We start from the raw sequence: 24101 nt of genomic DNA on the forward strand, positions 1-24101 counted from the left end.
GGTACGATTGATTTTGCCTTTGCGACCAGTGTAGATCATGATCACCCTGCACATCCGTGCAGTCTGATCATGATCTGCACTGTTCGCCATTCAGTCAGTATCTTTTTGTTAAGCACCATTTTTAACAGTTAATGGTACTGTCCAAATTTAAAGATGGACAAGTCCATATTAGAAATTTAGCAGGGTAAGGGTTAAATAAGGCAGTTGCATACTTTATTGTTACGGCTTGTCAATGAAGGCTAAGCATTTTGTTGAAAAATAAAACATGTTGATAATGTTTGTTATATTTTTCCAATATAAAGGGAAGTAATAACTCAATTCGCGAAATTCCGTGAACGGTTTGGGTGTTTTATTCGCAGAATCAATAATGAGAGAAAGACTTATGGTGGAAATGTGTCTTACAAGTGATTGACTACATTTGAATTGCGCTGCTTTCAGGAGCGGTTTACAAAAGTACTCTTTATCTTAGACATTCAGGGATGTTTGGATTTGATATTTCATTTGAACTATATAGTTTATCTATGAAACACATGATTAGCCAGTACTGTATAAATATTGAATGTAAAACGCTTCATTAACATTAACCATTTCTTGTTTACTTTCCGCTGACAACATTCATATAGGTCCTTTAAAGCCAAATAAACAGGCCAAATGTCAGGCCTACTTTCGGTTATGTCCTACATTTCAGTAACAGCGTTAAAAAAATAAAGTCAAATTGTTCATACGAAAAGTAAGACTTACAAATGAATCAGACATAATTTTCTATGTCATTCTAACAAGATTATTCTCTAAAAATAGCGAACGTTAATGTAAATCTATTCTTTGACAGGGACCAGAAGCAAAGTTTGCATTGGCCTAAGACTTTTGAGTATTCAAAATGTTCAGTTAAAATTTAGTTTACTCTTCGTTACAAAAACGATTTTAGGCGTGGACGAACACAAAGAATATTTAACATTTTATGAAAGGGATGCTTTTAATGTTTTGAAACTTTTCTAGCCATTAGAAATAAATTACAACTTTGACTTTGAAATTTATTACAAAAACGATAGTAAATATCTAATAACAGTTTTACCAAACACAAGCTAATAGATCAAAAGAAATGGGAAATTGATTTGATCAGTTAGTGGCAGAAGAGATCTATTGGAACCATATCAAGTTTAATGCAACCGGGTCAAGAAGCTTTTGGTGTTGTCGGGCAACGCCAGAGAGACTGAGAACAATCTGAGAGGGATATATTGTCCTGAAAACTCGTCCTATTGTTTGAACAGTTCTTCAGTTAAATAGGACAATTTGAAAATTTGCTATTGAACAAATTTTGATAGCGCTGCTGCTTCATTAACAGGAAAAAAGTCAGCAGATAAAAAGTGAACTTTGTTGGAAGATAGCAGAGACAGGTATGGAAAATTAAAAATATTTTGTTAATCTTTTATGAATTGAATACTACAGGACATATTGTTAAATGTAAAACATGGAAAACAATATCATGTAGGCAGTTTTGAACTGTTCCTGGCTCGATCAACATTTTCAAGCTTATTGATTTAAAAGTTGGCGCATTTATTATGTTTGGCAGCATTTTGTTTCTTTTTTTTTAAAAAAATAGGGAAAACAAATGTCTTATTTATGTTTTCTAAGAGCTTTTATTATCCAAATATAACGTTTTAACTATGGTTCGCCAACTTGAAATGGTTCACTTTCTGCAGTGTAAGATGAACATTGATAAGCATGTCAAAAGTTGTAAAAACCAGTTAAATAATTTAGGACTGATTTTGTGGATAATGTTTATCTTGATACCCATGACCCGTTGCCTTAAAAGGGCACTTTCAAATGTTTCACCCTAGAAAAAAAAACGATGTTGAATTTTTTATTAAAATATTATTTATTCAATTTAAAAATTGCGTGATATAAGTACAATTTTCTTTCAGTCTTTCGCTTAATTGTTCAAGCGTCCGAATTAAAAGTTGATACAAAAATGAAAGATAAGACATGGCCTTACAATATCAAATTGTATTTCAATATTATAACGATCGAAGCCCTGATATCCCTTCGTTCTTCTTTGAGATTTATCTAAGGGTTACTGGATTTTTGGAACAAGGTTTTGTTTGTTCAACGATTTCGTTTTCTAAATGCATATTTAGATTTTATCGTAATCAGCGACAGAAAGAGTTGAAATCGATGAAAACATTTTCCCTTTTTTGATAAATTATTTATTGAACACGGACTTATATCGGCAGGACTAAATTAATTCTATGATATTTTGATAATATCATCACTAACTGTAAGTTAACTCATTATTATATCATAGGTTTTAGTTAAATTCAAGACTTCAATCTCCAAAGAAGTAGTGTCTAGTTGCTAAGATATAGATCTACCATCATAGATCTACCATCAGTTTTCTAAGCGCATATTCGAATTTAACGAAGGGGAGACTCCAGTCTGAGACTGGTTTCCAAACTTCAGAACTTTATCCTGAAAAAGACAAAGAAATTAATTAACTTGGTACTGCAGAGGCGTAATCGCGTGATTTGAGTGTTTAATTAAAAAATCACGGCGGAAAGGGTCACATCGACTTTTCAATAATGTTTTGTTGTTTCGTAATGAAATCATTAATTTCAGTAATGGCTTTAACTTAAACAAATGATACGGAAGGTCCCCACTTTGCTTTTTGATAAAAATATGGAGTTAAACAAAATACGAGTTTGTTGTCGATTTTATTAAATAAATATTATATTCATTAAAATCTTATGTCAACAAATGTTGGATGAATGCGCTTTATTGTTGAAACAAAAGTTCCACCCACAGTGGCATGGGGACGGAAGAAAGAATATGAATAAATAATTAAGCAGTAACAGATTTGCAGTAATTGCATTTCGTGATTCAGTTAATAATTTCCATTTTTAGAGAATGAACATAAACGGCGACAAGTTGTACCTTTGTACATCTTAATTAGATGTATTGTTAGGGGTGCTGTCAGAAGAGTTTGCACAAATTCAAGAGCTTTCAACTGAGCGCTACTCATTGAATACAAACATTTGTGGCATCATTAATTTTCTCTCCATTTGATGTTTTGTTAATGCGTTGTATATAATATTGGAAAAACATCAATAATTTAACTGGAATGAGATATAAAGAAATATCTTGAAATTCATAACGCTGATAAAGACGGACTGGCGGACGAACAAACAGATACTCCTTTCACATAACGTAACCATAAATGGTATAAGCAGAAGAAGGTAGTGGTATTACAACTATTTTTCAATTTTAGGGCTCGGGCGTTAGGGTAAATACATGAAAACACGTTTTTGCAGTTTTAAGACTACAGCAATATATTAACAACTTAGAACTATACGTAAGTGAGAACCCTTCCTGTAGAGTCCTTTCCGAGTTTTGTAAGAGGTGCATTTCTTAATAAAATGACCTTTCTTTAGTAGTATGATAAAAATGTTTTAGTTGATATTAAATTTTCATATTAAACACAGCACCTTCTTTCCGTGGTATTGTGATATTCTGCGAAAACCTGAACATGTTATATACATGCACAAGACGTTTTCTCTGTAATCGTGTCACTATATGCCCCAGTTACAAGACAGAAAATGATGCACCATAAAAATGGCAATTCATCTTAGAAAAACAACCATTAGGCCAAGTACAAATGGGTTATAGGAGCAATAACATCTAATTATTAATTGATAGTTATACCCTGATAAAACAGAACTATTTTATTCTGGATATTATATCCGGTATTGACGTACCCGGTATTGACGTACCCTATCTGTACACAAGCAGACAAAACGGCAAAATTATGTCGTAATCGAAAATTTTCAAACCGATAACAGCTTTCTGTTGTAGATGATTATGTTTCGCTGTATAGGAAGTTAGCAGAAGTAGGCTGTTCACGGTTTGCTGCGGCTGCTGCTGCCAGTTTCACATATTTTACTACTGCTGCTGGTTTCACGGTTTGTTACTTCTGCTGCCAGTTTCACGGTATGCTATTGCTGCCGCCAGTTGCGTGATTTCCTGCTACTAGTGCTGCCGGTTTCATGGTTTGTTACTGCTGCTGCCAGTTTCACGATTCACTATTGCTGCTGTCAGTTTCGTGATTTGCCACTGCTGCTGCAGTTTCACGGTTTGTTACTGCTGCTGCCAGTTTTACGGTTTACTACTACTACTGCCACTTTCGCAGATTGCTACAGCTACTGCTTGTTTCACGGTTTGCTATTGCTGCTGCCAGTTTTGTCATTTGCTACTGCAGCTGCCAGGTTCATAGTTTGCTACTGCAGTTACCAGTTTCATGGTTTGCTACTGCTGCAATCAGTTTCGTGATTTGCTACTGCAGCTGCCAGTTTCATGGTTTGTTACTGCTGCTGCCAGTTTTACGGTTTACTACTGCTACTGCCACTTTCGCAGATTGCTACTGCTACTGCTTGTTTCACGGTTTGCTATTGCTGCTGCCAGTTTTGCGATTTGCTGCTGCAGTTGCCAGGTTCATGGTTAGCTACTGCAGCTGCCAGTTTCATGGTTTGCTACTGCTGCAATCAGTTTCGTGATTTGCTACTGCAGCTGCCAGTTTCATGGTTTGCTACTGATGCAGCCAGTTTCATGGTTTGCTGCTGCTGCTGCCAGTTTCATGGTTTGCTACTGCAGCTGCCAGTTTCGGGATTTGCTACTGCAGCTGCCAGGTTCATGGTTTGCTACTGCAGCTGACAATTTCGTGGTTTGCTACAACTGCAGCCAGTTTCATGGTTTGCTCCTGCTGCTGCCAGGTTCATGGTTTGCTACTGCAGCTGACAATTTCGTGGTTTGCTACAACTGCAGCCAGTTTCATGGTTTGCTCCTGCTGCTGCCAGTTTCATGGTTTCTACTGCAGCTGCCAGTTTCGCGATTTGCTACTGCAGCTGCCAGGTTCATGGTTTGTTCCTGTTGCTGCCAGTTTCACAGTTTGGTACTACAACTACCAGTTTCACGGTCTGCTATTGCTGCTTCTGCTATTGCCAGGTTCATGATTTGCTATTGTTTGTTACCGCAGCTGTCAATTTCATGGTTAGCTACTGCAACTGCCAGTTTCACAGATTGATACTGCTGCAGCCAGTTTCATTGTTTGTTACTGCAGCTGCCAGTTCCATTGTTTGCTACTGCTGCTGCAGTTTCCTGGTTTGCTACTGCTGCTTCCAGTTTCCTGGTTTGCTACTGCTGCTGCCACTTTTATGGTTTGCTTCTGCTGCTGCAGTTTCATGGATTGCTACTGCTGCTTCCAGTTTCATGGTTTGCTACTGCTGCTGCCACTTTTATAGTTTGCTACTGCTGCCGCCACTTTTATGGTTTGCTACTGCTGCTGCCACTTTTATGGTTTGCTTCTGCTGCTGTAGTTTCATGGTTTGCTACTGCTGCTGCCACTTTTATGGTTTGCTTCTGCTGCTGCAGTTTCATGGTTTGCTACTGCTGCTGTCACTTTTATGGTTTGCTTCTGCTGCTGCAGTTTCATGGTTTGCTACTGCTGCCGCCACTTTTATGGTTTGCTACTGCTGCTGCCAGTTTCATGGTTTGCTACTGTAACTGCCAACTTCATATCGCTTACTTTTCAACAGTCATATTTTTCTTGCATTATGAGTCTTATAGATATCGACTTAGGAATGTTTAACGATAAGCGATAAGTAACACGAAAACTTGATGGTGGTCGGTAATTTGCGTATGTCATACGGCTTTTAAATGTAGTTTCAGGTTTCTTGGCGTGTTGACTCATTATATGTAACAAGCCTCTTCTCACGTCGCGTACAATTTTACACGTTGCGTTTGTTTTTACATGTCTCAGAGAAGACGGGTAGTTACCGAAACAATGCCTTTTAACCAATCTGACTAAAGTACTTGATCTTCTAAACGAAGATCTGAGAACGACCTATTCACATTCGTCTCCTGTATATTTTGGATTTCCATTATTGCTATTTTTATGTTATCCAATCAGACGACTTGTTCGATTGTCAAAGGATAAGAAAAATATGCGGTTATTCCAGGACTCGAACTCGGGACCCCTCGCTTACAAAGCAAGTGGCCTACCTACTGAGCTAACCGGCTATCTGATACATTACGACATAAGAATTGTAAATATCAAAAGTCAATGCTACATGTAGATTTGCAAGATGTTGTAAGCTAGGCTCTGATTGGCTAGTGAAAGAGCCGTCAGAACGAGGCAATGAATAGGTCGTTTTCAGATCCTATGCGTAGCGTAGTATAGGAGATGTACTTTAGTCAGATTGCCTTTTAACATAATATGAAAACCGTAAATTTATTCTACATCCGTTCTGCACCAGAAAAAAAGAAAATGCTTTCATAGGACGTCTTTAGATTAAGCATGGAATCCATTGTAATAATTTTGACGAATTATTGACTTGTTATGAAGAAGAAAGCGTCACTGATAATTGTAGACATTGCTTTCCCATTTTAGGATATCTGAGAGTAAATGTTCTGAAAAAAAAACATTATTATATATCTATTGTACTTTTCTTACTTATTTTAGAGGGGTTTTTTTTTTTCAAGTGTTGCATATTGTAGACCACTTATGAAACTGGGTGGCGTGGCATGGCGTGAAGTTTTTAGAATGTCCATTTTAGAGCACTATGCCACAAAATCTCTTTAAATGTTTAGGAAAACAAGGCTTCTGTTTGTGAGACGTACCTTTATTTTAAGATTTTGACTCTCGGCCAGTTCGTATCTAAAGCTGGAAACGACCAACTGCTACAGTACAGTACAGTGTACTAGTACCTTAGAGTGCACCCGCCATCATTGTCACCCTATCTACGTCATGTGTGACATTTTCAGTGCTTGTTTTGTGTGTAATCAGTTTATTATCAATTATTAATAAACTATCGCGGCTTCACTAGAAGAAAAATGGTAGCCACAAACGCGAAGCATGTTAAGGTGATAAAATCTCTGTATGATCGTCTGAGAAGCTGGTGCAATACGTGGATTGAGAACAAAAGTGGTGAAGGTGCGTATTCATATTGAGGCTGTTACGATTGTTTAGCTTCAATGCGGGTCGAGGTGTCGTCTGCGCATGAAATATTAATAAGTAACAAGTTCTGAGGTGTCAACGCCTCCAGGAGCTATTATTAGTAATGAAAATACTTAATGACCTCTATGGCACGTGATAATAAAGTGGATAGCTATTTAACTGTGGTCATTGCAGACAAAATTCTGAAACAAATACAAGTGACTGAAAAATCAAAGAAAAAAGTGTTTTGGAAACATGACTAAACTTTCAGAAGTGCCAGGTACGAGTCTTTTCCTTATTTTGTCATTTAAATTATTACAACATTTCTCGGCTTTTTCCTCATTTAAATCAAATCAGATTATGAAATTATCACAGAGATTCTATCTAAAAAAAGTTTAGATTTCATTGATCCGTCTGAGAGCTAGGACACTCAAGTGATTGCGATGATTTACTTCTTATATCATATTCTCGTCTTTAATGTTGAATTTTTTACCCTGAAAGAGACTAATTGTCAAGAACTGATGAAATATAACAATACGTTAGCAATCTTGTTGAAGACGTCGCATGTCTTGGTGTCTTAGTAAAGTACGGCGCACGAAATAACGACAACTCGACAAGACAATGCGATCATTCGACATGTCATTGCGATAATTCAACATGACACTATCATTACTAAAGTATATTTACTATTACGTTTTGGCACTACATTACAACAGTTCGACACGGTAATATGACACCATATGATGAAATGAAGCACAAAATCTTCTCGGATAAAAAGCCCTTCCCCTGCCATTCCGTACGCCCGCAACCCCTCCCCCACCCCTTCCCGCCCATTGTCCCATCCTCAACCCCACCGTCAATGTGGATTTGTGAAATAAACTTTCTGTACTTTCTTTATAATTCAAAAGTCTATTTTGACATAAATCGAAAAATAAGAATGGTGATAATTTTTAATTAAAACGGAATGAATTGAAATTAGGTTATATTTTAAAAAAAGATAAAGGAGAAAGAGGAGGCTTTTCTGGTTTCGTTTAACAGAGCAGTGGTATGGCTTCTATGTGGAGATTTTGTTCGTATCCACAACATGACAAAATTGCGATGCGGAGCTGTAATTTTGCCCACTATTTCGATAGGTTTCATGCAATGCAGAGCCATGCATGCTGAACTGTGATATATAGCAGCGATGTTTTTGGTTTTTTAGTATGATAATTTCAAACTGGTAACAATGAATAATGGGTTCTGCAATGTCATTAGCATACTGTCAGTGCAGTAAGAATTCAAGTATACGCGGCCTTGCAAAATGTACTGACCGCCGGAAATGGTGCTTTAGTTTAAGTAAACGAATTTTGTTTGCAAAGAAAGTCGAGAACGTATTGTTTACTATGTTGACAGCAAAAATCGATGTTTCTGTCAACAAAACTTGGCCCATTTATTTCAGAGCAACTATCAGTAATTGAGTTGCCACCAATATTAAGATAATGAAATTATTTCAAACTAAAATATTTGCATACCCTATTGTCGTAAATGTTTGATTATTTGATGTATCAGAAGTCGGTCAATTGACAAAATGGACATGTATATTATGTGTACTTTAAAAGATAGACAATAGACACGAAAAATGAGTATAAAATGTGTCATCTTGAAACATTGCTTATATCTATGTATGCGTCTCGTCATATTAAACTACATGTATAATAAACTCTAAAAATGTATTTATTCAGTGATTCATCTAAAAATCGTTGTTTGGCAAGATATGTCATATAAATGACAGCATACAAGTATTACATTCTTATACAAACAATAGATGAACACTTTATTGTTTTCCAAACCTCTTTTTCTTCGACTTTTTTTCGTTGAAAGTACCAATTTATTCATAATTTCTCAACGGTTCGAATTTGAACCCCATATAACCGTAAACGATATTTCCGTATATTAGTGTTTTTTTGTTTTTGTTTTTTTTTCAATTTTCAAGTGTTTTGCCTTTGTGACCAGCGCAGATCAAGATCAGCCTGCACGGATGTGCAGACTGATCATGGTCAGCACTGTTCGCTATTTAGTCAGCAAATTTTTAGTAAACATCCCTTTGAATAATGAATGGTACTGTCCAAGCTGAATGACAGACTAGTCCATTTTAGAAATTTAGCAGGGTAAATGACTGATCATGGTATCATCATGCAAAACAACGTCAGTAAACGTTTGACAGACTGTTTTTCTTGTACGTTTACGTTATCGTTTGTTTAAATCAGCCGGGGCCTGTTTCACGAAAGTTCGAAAGTGAGTTTTCTTTCATAGACATTAGTAACATCATTCTAAAAGATGTCATTTTATCAACGTTTTAACACAATTATCACATTTTTCTGCGCATGCTCTAGGAATAGATGAGCAGATGAAACGAATACACTTAACTTTTTTGTGAAACACTAAGTTCTAAATTTGTTCTATTAAAGGAGGCCCAGGGACCATCAGACATTTTATTTCTTTTAGGTGTTTTAGAATTTAGCTCTGCTTTTTGAATTAGTAAAACGAAATTCGTGATTTACGTGCATTAATCGTTTAGATGCCACTTTCAGTGACAGAATAGCTGTTATTGCAATTTTTTACTTAAGCTGTAATCAATAAAATTGAAGTGTGACAACCTCACTGAAATGAAAATTTTGCTAACGTGGAATACTCTCTTAAAAATTGGTAGGGTATAAAATATTTCAAGTGTTTCATCAATGAAAATTCCAACATTAAATTGTCTGGAAGTGCAAATCAGTGTTTCATAAAGCTTTTATTGCAAATGTCAAATACACAAGTCAAGGATCTGTAATTAATTCAAATATTTCACTTGAAAATGATATAGAGCCCTACTTTATATGATGATTGAAATTCCAGCGTCTTGGTTACCAGTCACAGTGTGTGGCATGGCTTTGCTACTGTTGCTTAAATCAGTTTGAGTTAATGGAAGATGAAACTAAACTTTTATGTCAATCTCTTGTTTGAAGTCTGGTGTTCCTTATTTGCATAAAATAGGTGTATTGATCGATTAAAAAAACTCTATATTTCAGTATCCAAGTGAAAATCTTACTAACCGAATTCCTTGTCCCGACCCTCTCCTCGAGAAAAAAATCAAAATCTTATTATTTTCACCAATGGATATGCAAGAAACAACAACAAACAACACACAAAAAGAAGCTTCATTTGATAGAGTTTTCATATGGAGTTTCTTTTTTATCTAAGAATATGAAGAATGCCTTAAAAACGAAAAAAGACCAATACTTCCAATGACCTATTTTAAAAAAAATCACATATTAGATATATTTAAAATGGTCTGAGTACAGTTTATATATATATATACATATATACGAAATATGACAATATTTAGATCGCGTGGAGAGTTTATTAGTGTTATCAAAATAATGAAAGGGAAGCATTGAAGAAAAAATATTTTACATTACTAAATATTTTTAGCCTTGAAGGTTAGTGTCCCTTCGTGTTATAATTGTCTTATCTATGCTTCTTTTGTACGATGACAATGCTATAACTACAAAATTGTACATTTTTGTTTTGTTTAAAACGACAATTAACCTTTTCACCTTTCCCTTCTTTGAGGAAGGCTTTATCTTTCACCGTGAACTTTAACCTAAGGTATTATTTATTCATTCGACTTAAGTCTAAAAGTGCATTGCATTTTTGCGTTTTACTTCAATAGCCTCACGCCGCCATGAACTTTCAACCCGAGATTTTTTTCACTTATTTTTATCTGTTTGTTTATTTTTGCTGTTGTTTTAGTGACACCGACGTGTGTTGTTGATATCAAAAAGTATTAACTGCAATGCCAACTAGAGCCGTTTCATGAATCAATTTAAGCCCATGATTGGAAACACCATGAATGGAAAAAACAACACATGCAATCGCTCATTCTCTCAGCAGATATTTTTTGACGTTAAGAAGGATTTACTACAACATTTTGATAAAGTACCGTGTGCTGATGCATGCTTCGCATCTAACTATAAACCGTTGATCGATTATTAACTGCCATAAAATATCCTCGAAGTTGCATTTTATTCTACATTTGCACGGGTTTCCCTTGCATAATTTTCAAAAAAGTGGAATTTTTATGTTACATTTCGATATTCGTCCTGACTGTCTTGGCATTGCATACAAAACAAAGGAAAATGAGTTTAGTGTCTACGTGCAATAGAAGAAACCGAAATAGTGCCCTTTGCACCAACGCTTTATAGATGAGGAGAACAATGAATTAATTTTTATTGAAACTATGATTTATTTGGCTGCATTTTTATAAGAAACATTGCGACCTTATCTAACTTGAATACTATGGTTCTGGTTATACGACACGGTTTTCACGACATTTGTGACAATCTATTTGCACTGACATTAGTTTAATTGTATTTCCAGTTAATAGTTTTACTAGAAATACCCAACCTGTGGGGTCGAATTTGCGTCAGATGTGTGCATATCTCCTTTGATCTTGATATCTGTTGCAGTGAATCTCGAGCATAAATGCAGTAATATTGCAGCATGTATCCAAGCAACGCTGCTATTTTCAAAACGGTCAATTCTGCAATTAGTCCGATATGGAAATTATTTCCGTATTGAGGACTACTGAATTTGTCTTTTATACCGTTATAATAACCATTAAACTCAGATTTTTTTCTTTTTTTGTTATATAATCATCTAAAATGTGAATGTCACAGCGTCTACTCAATACCTGTGTCGTTGCTTTATTAAATCGCAAACTGTCCGCCTTCATTTGTAGTTGTCATTTGACTGGGGCAGCGCAATGGTCAATGTCCACAATTCAGTTACGCAACTTTTATAAGAAGAACAATCATTGCAAGCCGTGACATAACATGTTGATACTTCAGTATACACGGAACAATTTCTGAAATTATTTTTTTTTTTTTAGAAAATGTGTTTTTCGTTTTCTTTCGGTGTCTAACAGAATCTTAGTGTTGAGGTCGTCAAAGGGACTGTTAGCCGACAGAAGAGCTTTTATAGTATACATGCACACATATTTAAGTGGCTTGCATGCTGGTCAATATTCAAAATTATTACATGACCTGTTCTATTAGTCGCCAGTTCGTAGTTTGTGCTATTGACCAGTGTATAGTTATACACTAAATTTTGCCAGGCTAAAGTCAAATCTTACAAAAAAATGTTTTAATGGTTAATAAAACACTTATTGAATGACTTGCCGGTAAACAGTCAAAACTATTTGCCTTCGGTCCGAAGGGTTCTGACAGACAAGTTATTCAATACACTAGACAATATTTAAATCTCAAATCTCGCATACGCTAGTTTAATATAATACAGCGTTTTCACAGTCAGTGTCACACTGTTAAGATGATCCATTTGAGTCCCTAAAATTAAAAAAAAAATAAAAACATTTCTATATATAGTGTTTAACAATTTTACTTCAGCAGTCACATTTTGTAAAAAAAAATCAAGACCTTGAAGTTTTGGTATAAAAGAGAAATGCCATCAAAGTAAAGCATATCAATTTGAAATTTTTGCCAATTAAGGCGTATTAAGTGAAAGCATACACCCTAAATACGTTTTATTACAAAACTTAATGAGATAGAAATGTGTGCCTAATTTGGCTTCAAATCGCTTTGATATTTATGCAAGTGCCTGGGAATACCTTGATCATTAAACTTCTAAACTACTAGTTGTGAAAATAAGCTACATAAATGTTTGTACGAGTCATTTTAGTGTAAAAATTAATATTTATTTCCTCAACAAACAGCCGAGTCAAGAATGAACTGGCGGTACTTGATCGGACAAGTGTATAGGATCGATGAACTAGACAGTTCAGCGCGAAATTAGAAAGTGCAATAGCTTCATGGGATAAACAGCTTTGTTCGTCGAATCTTGTCAAATATAAATAAAGGAGAATTATTATTACAATCAGTTTATCAAGAAATGATGTAGACTTGTGTTTGTGGAATAAAATAAAGGGATACTAAAACTTGTAGCAAAATAAAAATTCTTTGTTTTGAATTTCGTATTTTATCACGAATGACCAGATCTTCCTATTTTTGAAGACGTTTAGAAGGTTATAAAGCAAAATAGTTTGGTTACAAATATCTGGTTAGTATATTCGCCTTTATCAAAAATATCAAGGCGAAGAAATGATATTTAGGTGTATTGAAACTATGTACAAACATTCTTAAATTTTCTTCTTTGTTTGCAAAAGTAAGACAAATGGAGGTCGTATAATGTTAAACGTATTGTAAATATTTGTAAAAGAAGAACATTTGTCAGTGAATCTTCATTGAGTAAACAAAACTGGAGTATTGACACAATTTTGTTTTATCACAATATAGATTTTCAAAACCTTCCTAAACAAAAGTTTACTATAACTAGAATAATTATAGACATATATTTTTGTTTATTCTCTTTTCAGATGCTTCGAGTGTAAATCCATTAAAACCCGTGCGTATTAATACCGCTATGAGGCCGCCACGTGCAGACTCGCCGAATCTAAAACGGCAGGTGACCCGGACAGAATCTTTACGCCAACGATGCAACGATAAAAACACTGATGAAATTATTCGGTTTGTCCGAGATATCCAGTTCGAACGTCTTCCAACTTCAATGCGCCTGCAGAAAAAGGCGCCACTACCAAGCATTGGACAGAACTGTATCAAAAGTAACACGTGCGATTCAGGATTTCTTGATCGCGCGACAGACTCTGCCGATAGTGATGAAGATATGCTAGATAATGAAATTCTGTATTCAACTCAGAAAAAATCCGCGCCAAAACTTGACCCAGTTTTAATCAATATGCTCACGTGCCCACGTGGTGTTACAAAAACTTCAAACGACCATCAAATATTATCAAGGTCCCTTCCTCAGGGTCATGCAGACATGTATAATAATAATCTAAAAGTTCCTCGCCAAAACAGTTTCATCAGACACGGCAAAATACACAGAAAAGGAAACACGGGTAACCAAAGAATAATTTCGAAACAACTTCCGCCGCTGTCACGTGACATTATTCCAGAGCGTCCTTCTGCTCCACCTCCGAGCAAAACGCCGCCGTTGTCAGACAACAGTTTTGTCGAAGAGGAGCCATTAGAATACCTAGACCTTTGACAAAAAGTCAGGATTTTTTTTGTGTTACCGAATGGATAACACTACATGTGATGATAATTTGCCATAGAGATGAAATCAGGTTACCCATCCTGTTCAAAATTTATGCCATATTCATATAACTAACCTTTCTCAGGGGAATCTGCATTTTAGTGCGCGTCTGTGTGACTTTCTACAATATTTGTAAGACGTGTGAATGTAATGTATTTAACTTTTACCAAAGATGTGCGTGTCTGCAGACGAATATGAAATTTCGTTTGATCTACATTGTGTCATATGGTTTATTCTTCATTATCCCTTGTGTTTTCTTTTGGAAATCTTAGACGTATATAGCTGTGTTCAAGGCAAGAACCCAGTTGAAATGACAGAATGCGAAATTCATTAAAATAAACGTATGCTAATGCTTTTGAATTCAATCCACAGTCAGGCGATTACAGTGATGAAAAGACACAGACATACACAGTATATAAGTAGTCAAAGGTTTTGAGAAATATTTTATTTATGGCAACATTCAAACCATACTGGCAACATTCAAACCATACGTGTATCTATATTTTACCGCTGGTACTAGAGTGAACACGTACAAAAAAAGATGTTTTCAAAATGTTCGAAATATATGTTACCATACACGTTTCACTATAAAGGCTTTGTAAGTATATTTACCATTGTTTAATTGAAAGGAACATTGTTCAGTGTGAATGCATGTACCTGAATAGTAATTTGTATGCATCCTGATTTTTATATTTTCATAATAAATTGTATTACTTATGATTTTAAATGATTATAAATTATGATTTATGCTTTACAACAATGAAATTAATAACTTTAGTTTGTTATTTATTATCAGCCTTACAGTTGCCATATGTTCATAACTGTCACATTACGTCTGTCTGTCAGTAAAGTCAAAATGGTTACGTGTACTTCATAAGTTAATTTTAGACATGTCTTACATATGAACATCACAATATAAAAAAACATAGCGGTTAAATTCCATCTACTTTACATCAAATTATACCACGTTACTAACGCAATAAATAGCGTTCTATGTTAATGTCATGTCATTTATAAGTGTAAAATACAAACTACGCAAGTTTTTTTCGTATAGAAATACCGACTAGGCCTGAATCACTTTTTATACGCCCGTTTGAAAAACGGGACGTATTATGGGAACGCCCCTGGCGGGCTGGCGGCGTCCGCAGACTTTGTCCGAAACATATCTTCTTCATGCATGGAGGGATTTTGATGAAACTTGGCACAGTTGTTCACCATCATGAGACGGAGTGTCATGCGCAAGAACCAGGTCCCTAGGTCTAAGGTCAAGGTCACACTTTGAGGTCAAAGGTCAAATTCAAGAATGACTTTGTCCGTAGCATATCTTTTTCATGCATGGAGGGATTTTGATGTAACTTGATACAATTGTTCACCATCATGAGACGGAGTGTCATGCGCAAGAACCAGGTCCCTAGGTCTAAGGTCAAGGTCACAATTAGAAGTCAAAGGTTACAAGAATGAAAACTTTGTCCGGAGCATTTCTTCATGCATGGAGGGATTTTGATATAACTTGGCACAAATGTTCACCACCATGAGACGGAGTGTCAGGCACAAGAACCCAGGTCCCTAGTTCTAAGATCAAGGTCACACTTAGAGGCCAAAGGTCAGATGCAAGAACGACTTTGTCCGGAGCATTTCTTCTTCATGCATGGAAGGATTTTGATGTAAATTGGCACAATTGTACACCATCATGAGACGGAGTGTCATGCGCAGGTCCCTTCTTTAGAATTACTTCCCATTGTTGTTACTACAAATAGCTTATATTGTAACTTTTTCATTACTAGTCATAGGGCAAAATCGAGACCACTTTTCTGTAGTACAACATGCATGTTACATCCAATATTGAAGTGTATTTTGACCTATCTCTACCTGGTTAGGATTTTTGTGTGGACTTGGAATTTTTGTTTAAAATTTTTAAGATTAACTTCCCTTAGTTGTTACTATAAATAACTTATATTGTAACTTTTTTATAATCATAGGGAAAAACCAAGACCACTTTTCTGTGGTACAATATAGATGTTACTTTCAAATTTCAGATGTATTTTAAGGTATCAATTTACCTTTGTGCTAGTGTAAAGAAATTTGCTATGACGGGCGTATATTGTGACATTCTGGCACTCTTGTTTATGTTTTAATAAAACTGTTACTTTAATTTAAAAAACACCACAGAAACCTTGGGGCATGTCTTTTTAGCTGACCCCTCTTCTTTAACGAAGCGACTCAGATAAAACGTGTGTGAGGCGTCGGCTGCTCAACCCGGAGGTCGTGGTTTCGAGCCCCACTTACTAATTGACACGAGTACTGGCTCGAGAGCTTGCAGCTTTCGTCACAGTCGAGCTAAAATAAATGTGTAAAAACTAAATAAAACTTTTTGAGATATTCCCTACTATGACCGGAAAGCTGCCGTTTCGAAAGTGATTCGAATAATCTTTTGGACTTCTTCGCAATTTACTGTAAAAATGACTTCGTATATAAACTACAGCAAACGTCAGCAATAAGGTAGCATGTTTCTATATATATAAAAAAAATATTGGCATTTGATGTACATGAGAAGTTGAACGCAAACGAAGCGGTTCTCTTATTCCGCCGTCACCCTGTATTAAGAAAATAAATATTGTAACAATGTTACACCATGAGAACAACAATATTTTGATTTAATTGTGCCTAGTTTCCCTCCTCCAAACAAAGAAATGGCACGATGGAAATAGTCTTGGATTTAAACATTTTTAAAGAAGTTAATCGTTTTAATACATATTTATCTTATTTTATTTGTCAGTTTAAAACGCAACAACAATATTTGAATGTTTCTTTCGGTCTGTCTCCCCCTGACCATAACACTGGTGTAATTTGGCGGTAAATTCCATACGGTTACGTTCGGGTTTCCAAAAATAAGTAAATTGATATTAAGTACAAAAGGGACAAAAGTTAAAAGTTATGACCGCAAAAGGCCTAACCTTCCAGAAGTTGAATTTAGTGCAGGTCCTCTCAGTAAAAAACTGCCTACAATGTAAACAATACTGAAACTTACGCAATAAAGTGTTCACTTAACAAAAAAAAGTTGAAAAATTTGTATTAAAAAATGTAGTCATTTTTCGTTTCTGTTGGATAACGTCTATAGTATTGGAACTGGTCGATTTCCTACGAATCCTGATTAGTAGGCTTACATATGTTTAATTATACAGTCATAACTAAATCTGTCATAAGTCTATATCGAGTGAAATTTAAAAAAAGACTGTTAGAAATGTAAGTGGGAGGATAGTGCAAGAAACAGAAGACGTCCCAATTCCAGAAGCTTCCCTGGTTCTTTAGCGTGCCAGGTGTAAAGCACCCATACACGGGACCCAATGTTAGTTATCTTTGTTTCGTTTGGTAGTCGAACTCACGCCCCCTGGTTTCGTTCCATCATCTGCTCTGGAAACTAAAGACCACACTCCACAGAACTAAATATACTGCTGATTAAGTCTGCCGAAACGTAGACACATTAGATTAATGTAGAGCACCTGAAAATTGGTTGCTGTATAGTGGCAGCTAATTTATTTAGAAACTGTAGTTTAACAGAAAATATCTGCCTATAAGTGGAATAATTCACTACTCCGAGGTATACCGTTAACATAAATGAAAACACGAATATACAAGTTTGCTATCTTTTACCAAAAAACAGTGCGTTTAGAAAATATTTGACTACATATCCAGACCCCACGCTTTATACTATTTGTCGAGAAAAGCGACAGTAAGGCTGCGGATAACAAAATAAATTCCGTGTCTCTTTTTCCGTGTGCGCTAACAAAGCGCCATTTGGCTCTTGCATAATTGAAAACTATTTATAATGCTGTTACTTGATAGTTACAAATTACTTTGTTATATGACTAAAATATATTATTAACACGTAACCACAAACAATTACCATTTCAGTATTCAAATTTTACGAGCATACCAAAACTCTTGCCCTCTAATTCTAGTGAACATGATACCCTGTACGTAATTCAATTAATATCAATTTTGAAATAATGAAATAATTGTCAGAATATCAAATGACGCGTTATAAAATCCCCTCATTTTTAATTTATATTTAAATAGAATTACAGAAATTCAATATCGGTTATAACGTTTTTGATGTAGATAGAAATAAGTTACCTATATCTGTAGGCAACTAGGGTAAGAAAGAATATTAAAGTTTCTTGACTGCTAAGTTGCTTCAGATGAGCTCAAGGTCCTGTATTGTTACGTCCCCTTTAATACATACAAGAGTTCTTGCCCTTGATTGTCGACTGTTCAATAGACAAGCCAAGATCATTCAAGGCAGTATTTTACATTGCTAAACATAGCTGGAGGCGTTATTGATCTAAAAGACATTCGACCTCCCACCCTACCCCCTGCCCCTTCAACCCCACTTACTATGTGTACATTGTAACTACATGTACATTTCAACTCATCGGGTCCACCACAACTTCTTTGACGTGAAATTAAAGTAAAACGCCCTTTTTCACACACTCCCTTTCCAACATGTATTTTCAAATTTATTTTAGAGAGTAAAATCAATTTTTAATATAACATTCAATGCGATATAGAATCAAGATTCCAAGAGACATAACTCTTAATGGCATACCATGCTCACTCACTAGGTTGTCTGCAACAGGTTAGTAAAAAAGGCTTATTTACATTATAAAAACTAAAACGTTATTTTTCAATTAAGGGTGTCGTGTAGATAACCTCCAAGGAAGATAATTGCTCTGTTTAATATCGATACAAATCATTTGATAAAATAGCGAAAATAATTACTATCATAACAATGACACTGCAGAAAATTGCAAAACTTGGATCAAATTGTCGCGTGCAGATCTACTTTCGAATCTGGGTTCATCTAAACATAATGGTAGGTAGGAAGTCGAAACAACGACAGCAATTTTAATTGATTTAATAATGCAATTACCATAACTACTTGGCAAGATTCAGTATGAAATTGGGGCTTATGAAATTGTCTATTTCGTGGACGACTTATCGTGTGGCAATGTTCCGGTTCTGTTTTGCATGTTACCTGTAATTAAAAGAAAGGATTTGAAGTGAACATTCTGCTGCTACTGCTGCTTATGATGATATTTCTTGATGATGATGATGATGATGATGATGATGACAACAATGAAGAAGAAGAAGATGATGATGATGATGACGACGACGATGACGACGCCGACGATGATGATGATTATTATTATTTTTATTATGAGGACGACGATAATATATCTTGATGATGGTGGTGCTGGCGATAATATCTTTGAGGGTCATTTTAATAATGTTAATAACCATCAAACAACCTTAGTTTAGTATATACTTATTTATTTTGCCTTGGTTATGATTCTCGATCCCAATACATAAAAAAGCTGTACTGATGTTATATGAGAAAACTCGAACCCACCATGTGACATCCTGGGTCGTAGACCACTACTCCCTTTAAACAACCATAAACACTTTTAAACAGACCATTGAAAAATTCAGATTAAAATTATACCTCGGACAAAATTCTGAGCCCATTACCGAGTTATACGACAACAATAGCACTTTTTAGACCTAAAATTGTTCACATTATTTGTTGGCATTTTTTTTTCATTTTGTGGATGGAGTAGGAATATATTTTAAGTCGTAATCCTTTGAATTATTTTTTAATATAAACCACATTGGCTTTTCAACGAATTCTTTTTTTAAAAAGTGAGAAAAATGCTAAATAAGAACTTTATTTTGATAGTAAATGCCTGTATGATGTGGAGTGACAATGCTGAATAAGAAAAAAAAAGCAAACAAGCACATATTTCTGATTAAAAGTGCCAAATTGTATTAATAAACAAAATTATTCTAAAACATTGCCACAAACCGAGTCAAATAATAGCAAGCAACTAATCTAGATGTCGTAAAAGTCGCACTTAAAATACGTCCTCCCCATGAAAACAATGGCTTCCTTATGAAATGTGCCTTTAAATAATCAATTATTATGAAATTAGATCGCACTCATTACAGTATAAACAATATAACGTATATACGAAGATAATCTTATTTTGATGGCTTTTCAATAGATTTTTCGTAAATGATATAGAAATATTAAACTATACAAAAATATTGCAAATCATGACGGTTGACCGTCTATAATAGATGTGTTTGATTCAAAAGGTCGATAAAAATTTGTCATTAGAGATAAAATTCAATAAAACTATGGGAACGACGGTCTATATTACAGTGGCATCGAGTAATTTTGGACCAAATATCATCCTTTAAGACTTTTAAGTAGAGTATGAATACATATCCCGTCACATGATACCGAGCAGTGCGCATAATTAAGAAATGACGTTAGATCACTCTAAAATTAAACAGCATTATAGGATAAACAATTGCACGGAATGTTTGGGTGCAATTTTTGTACATGCAATTTCCTACTGTGTATATCTTTAAAATAAAGATGAATTTTTTGTTATTAAATGTAGACAATTCTGAGAGGTGTCTTTCAGACAGTGTGCGTGGCCCTGAAAAGGGCCGTTTCTGTTAAGTAGGGAACATCCGGCGGGAAAATTAAACAGCTATCTCCATCATTTCATCGTCTGTCTCCGAATCGCCGCTTCCGACGACGATCACAATTTGCTGATAAGCCAACCATCTTAGTTCGCGGATCTCGTCGGCAATATCTCTTATATACTCGTAAAGTACATTCACAACGCCGTCGATGACTGACATACGTAGAGTTATGCTGTAGACAAAGTGACGTTGGTTCTCTCTGGTGGCTAAATCCCGACGCAGACGAAGTTCCTGGAGCTTCAAAGTCAAAATATGAAGTTGGTCGCAAACTTTTAGTAACTTGGTCTCTGCGTGATTGATTTTGCGAATAATCGCTGACTGACTCCGAGTAACGATCATATTTTTTTTTAGAAAATAAATATTTCTGAGAGTTGTTGATTGTTTGGAATAAAGCAATCGAATGAATTTCTGGAATAGTGTCCAGTCGACCATTTCTTCAGGGGGAAAGGGTTTTTTTTAACCCTAACACCTTTTACGTGTCACACAGGTAAGCAATAGGTGTGAACGTCTTCTTGTTCTCCCAATACCACACGTCGAAACGAGGTGTCACCAATTAGCAGATAGATAGATCTTTATTTTTCCTTCGATATTGAAGATTTGAACATTTTTACAAACACAGAAAATATCTACATGGTACAACTAAATATACATGTATCAATGAAAACACGAAAATAACATTAAATGAAAAAAAAAAGATGGCCGCCCATTCATAGTCAACTTAATTAATTAATATCAAACCAAAATTGTCTAGCAGCGAAACCGATGAAAAAATAGCACAATTTAAGTTTTTATCATTCAAACTAAATATCAGAAACAGAACAGAATATTTATTAATAACGTATACAACATTGTGTACATAGTTATTGCTAAACACTTTTACAACTTACATGGTTGGCCACATAATGGTTGTTATCATTTATTATACTGAAAAAAGTAAAAAAAAAAAAATAAATAAATACAGGTAGATAAGGTACTGTTAACAGGAGAATGAGATTATACATGTACCTTAAGATGACAATAAAGGAAAATAATGATATTATAGTTAGCAGCATAAATATACATTAAAACATGATTGATTCTAATAAGCTATCAAATTAAGCCTTACACAAATTTAACAATCAATAAGTGTACATTGTACATGCTATTCGTGTATCTGAAGAAAAAAATACGGGAAAAATAACGGCATTATTGTTCACTTAAACATAAATCTTATAATTTGAAGTGAAAAGTAATAATCTGAAATAATAATTTAAAACATAAAAATTGCCGCTTTCCCTTAAACCCGAATTGTGAAATAAAAGTTGTTGACATTTGTTTTAGTGTCACTTGTAATGTATATTGGACCCAGGGCAGGTATTGACTGTCGCCATTGGGGCCATGCTGTCAACCTGCTTGTCCTTAATTGACAATACACGGGATATTCCGCCTAAGCCATTGCACAGTCAATTTTAAAATTGCCATATTGTTCAAGACACTGTCTTTGAAAAGTTCATTTGCAAAAAACTTCTCAAACAAAAACGACGTTATTTCTTATCACCATGAATACCCTGCAACTCTACCAGATGATGTCACATGACCCTGTATTTGCCAACTTTGTGCTTGGTATAAGGATAGTCACCGACGCTCAACGCAGAATCTACTTATCTCGTCTGCTTCAGCGTTCCAAGAGGCAGATATTTCATCTGAAAAGACAACTTCGGGACCTCATCACTCGCTACAAATCTACTCAGAGGGCAAGTCTTCTACAGAGCCTGGCTATTCGTATAGACATCACCGAGGGCATCCGAAATATGGTTTATGAAACTGCACGTGCTGCAGCAGACGAACTCAGTGATATTCTCTGGAGGACGACTGGCGAAATTGTTCTCATATCCGTTGACTTTGATGATGAGGACAATGACTTTTCCGACGACGAGGACGATGAAGACATCTCTGATGCAGAAGTAGATTCGGCATTCCATCGCCGTTTCTAGACCACATCTTAGACGCTTGATGATCCCTTACAAAAAGGTCCTTTTCAGGACCAAAACATTGCTCGAAAGAAAATGTCTCAGTTATATTGTCAAGAAATTAAACAAATACCGGCAACATGCGACCGGCTCCAAACATAGCATCCCAGTCTGCCAGTTCCTGGATTCAGTTTTATTACAACATACTAAATTTCGAATTAAGTACAATGTAAACCAAATTAAGTAAAAATATTTCAATTTTATTTGACTTTTTACGCGTGTTTTATTAAATATTACAACGGTTGGGGATCACAAGTGTCCAATGTGTTCAATGAGTGTAGGCCTTGATAATAAGATAACATTTCTTACACATTGTAAGCCTTCTGTTTTGTTGTTGTTGTTTTTTTTTTATATTCGTAACAAAATCTTATTTATAAGATACGCAGTTTATATGGTAAGATTGTTTGATAATAGGGTGTGGAGAGTAGAATAAATAATCGAGTTACACGTGTAATATAGACAGCCGACTGGTTTAGTTATAAACATATCAAATGCAACATAATCAGTTTGGTTAAATCTTTATTAAAAATATATATTAGATTTATACTTCTCACTTAGTAAACATACGTTTTTCTTAATTGAAGAATGAGATGACTTGTAACTATGAAAGGTAATTCAGCTACCCTATAAAGTGTATAGGAGAATTGAGATGAAACTCGGTCTGCATCCGGGTCCTAGACCCGGACATGTGCGGGTGTACACTAAATATCCTCAATAAGATATTATTTAACATGATTAAAACTCGTAAAAACGCTTTTTATGTTTGACGAATATTTAAGTTGTGGAAATATTTCACAACTGTCACAGTTATAGCCATTTCTAAAAGAAAATAGAGAAACAATAGTTTGCTTTTTATCAGACGAAGAAAAAAACTAATTAAAACATCGAATACTGTGATTTGTAATTAATCTCGCAGCAACTAAAAGAAATCAACATGAATAGAAAAAGTTTAACAATTTAAGGTACGTATTATATGTTTTTTTTTTTACACTTAAATGTCCGGAATAAACTAAGTGTAGCGGGGTGTTTAAGCTTATTTATAGAAGACGCCCCAATTCCAAAAGCTTTCCTGGCTCTTTTGCGTGACAGGTGTAAATCACAAATACATGAGACTCTTAATAGATGGTAGTAATATTTAGTTGCAGGAGCGAGGGCTCGAACTCGCGACCCCTTGTTTCCAAGTCAGACAGTGTTTACCACTGGACCACTATACCTCCGCTCTGGGGCGGGGTGGATCTGAATTGGTCAAATTGAACCACGAGGAATTTTGTCCTAAATTCATCCCAGTTACATTATCTACAGCCATTATCTAGCACATGTATTCTGTTTGAAATTTATCCTAACGAGCTGCAATCCTAACGAGTTTGTTGTATCAGGGTCAGTTATTTCAAGAGCATCGATCT

The 24101-nt window shown here is 35.2% G+C and overlaps 1 protein-coding gene across 4 annotated transcripts; it reads left to right on the forward strand.

Annotated features, from left to right (window-relative positions):
* The first annotated feature begins 891 nt into the window (after positions 1-891).
* On the forward strand, positions 892-14905 carry LOC123545444 (uncharacterized). Of its 4 annotated transcripts, none has more exons than XM_045331763.2 (2): positions 892-1394; positions 13395-14905. In XM_045331763.2, exon 2 carries the CDS (start codon positions 13442-13444, stop codon positions 14084-14086), a length of 645 nt encoding a protein of 214 aa, XP_045187698.1. In that variant the 5' UTR covers positions 892-1394; positions 13395-13441; the 3' UTR covers positions 14087-14905. The 4 variants fall into 4 exon arrangements, with proteins under 4 accessions (XP_045187698.1, XP_045187699.1, XP_045187696.1 ...); XM_045331764.2 differs by lacking the exon at positions 892-1394 and adding an exon at positions 2143-2275; XM_045331761.2 differs by lacking the exon at positions 892-1394 and adding an exon at positions 6995-7262.
* Positions 14906-24101: the final 9196 nt, after the last annotated feature.

This window comes from Mercenaria mercenaria, chromosome 1, assembly GCF_021730395.1.
Source record: "Mercenaria mercenaria strain notata chromosome 1, MADL_Memer_1, whole genome shotgun sequence".
Taxonomy (NCBI): domain Eukaryota; kingdom Metazoa; phylum Mollusca; class Bivalvia; order Venerida; family Veneridae; genus Mercenaria; species Mercenaria mercenaria.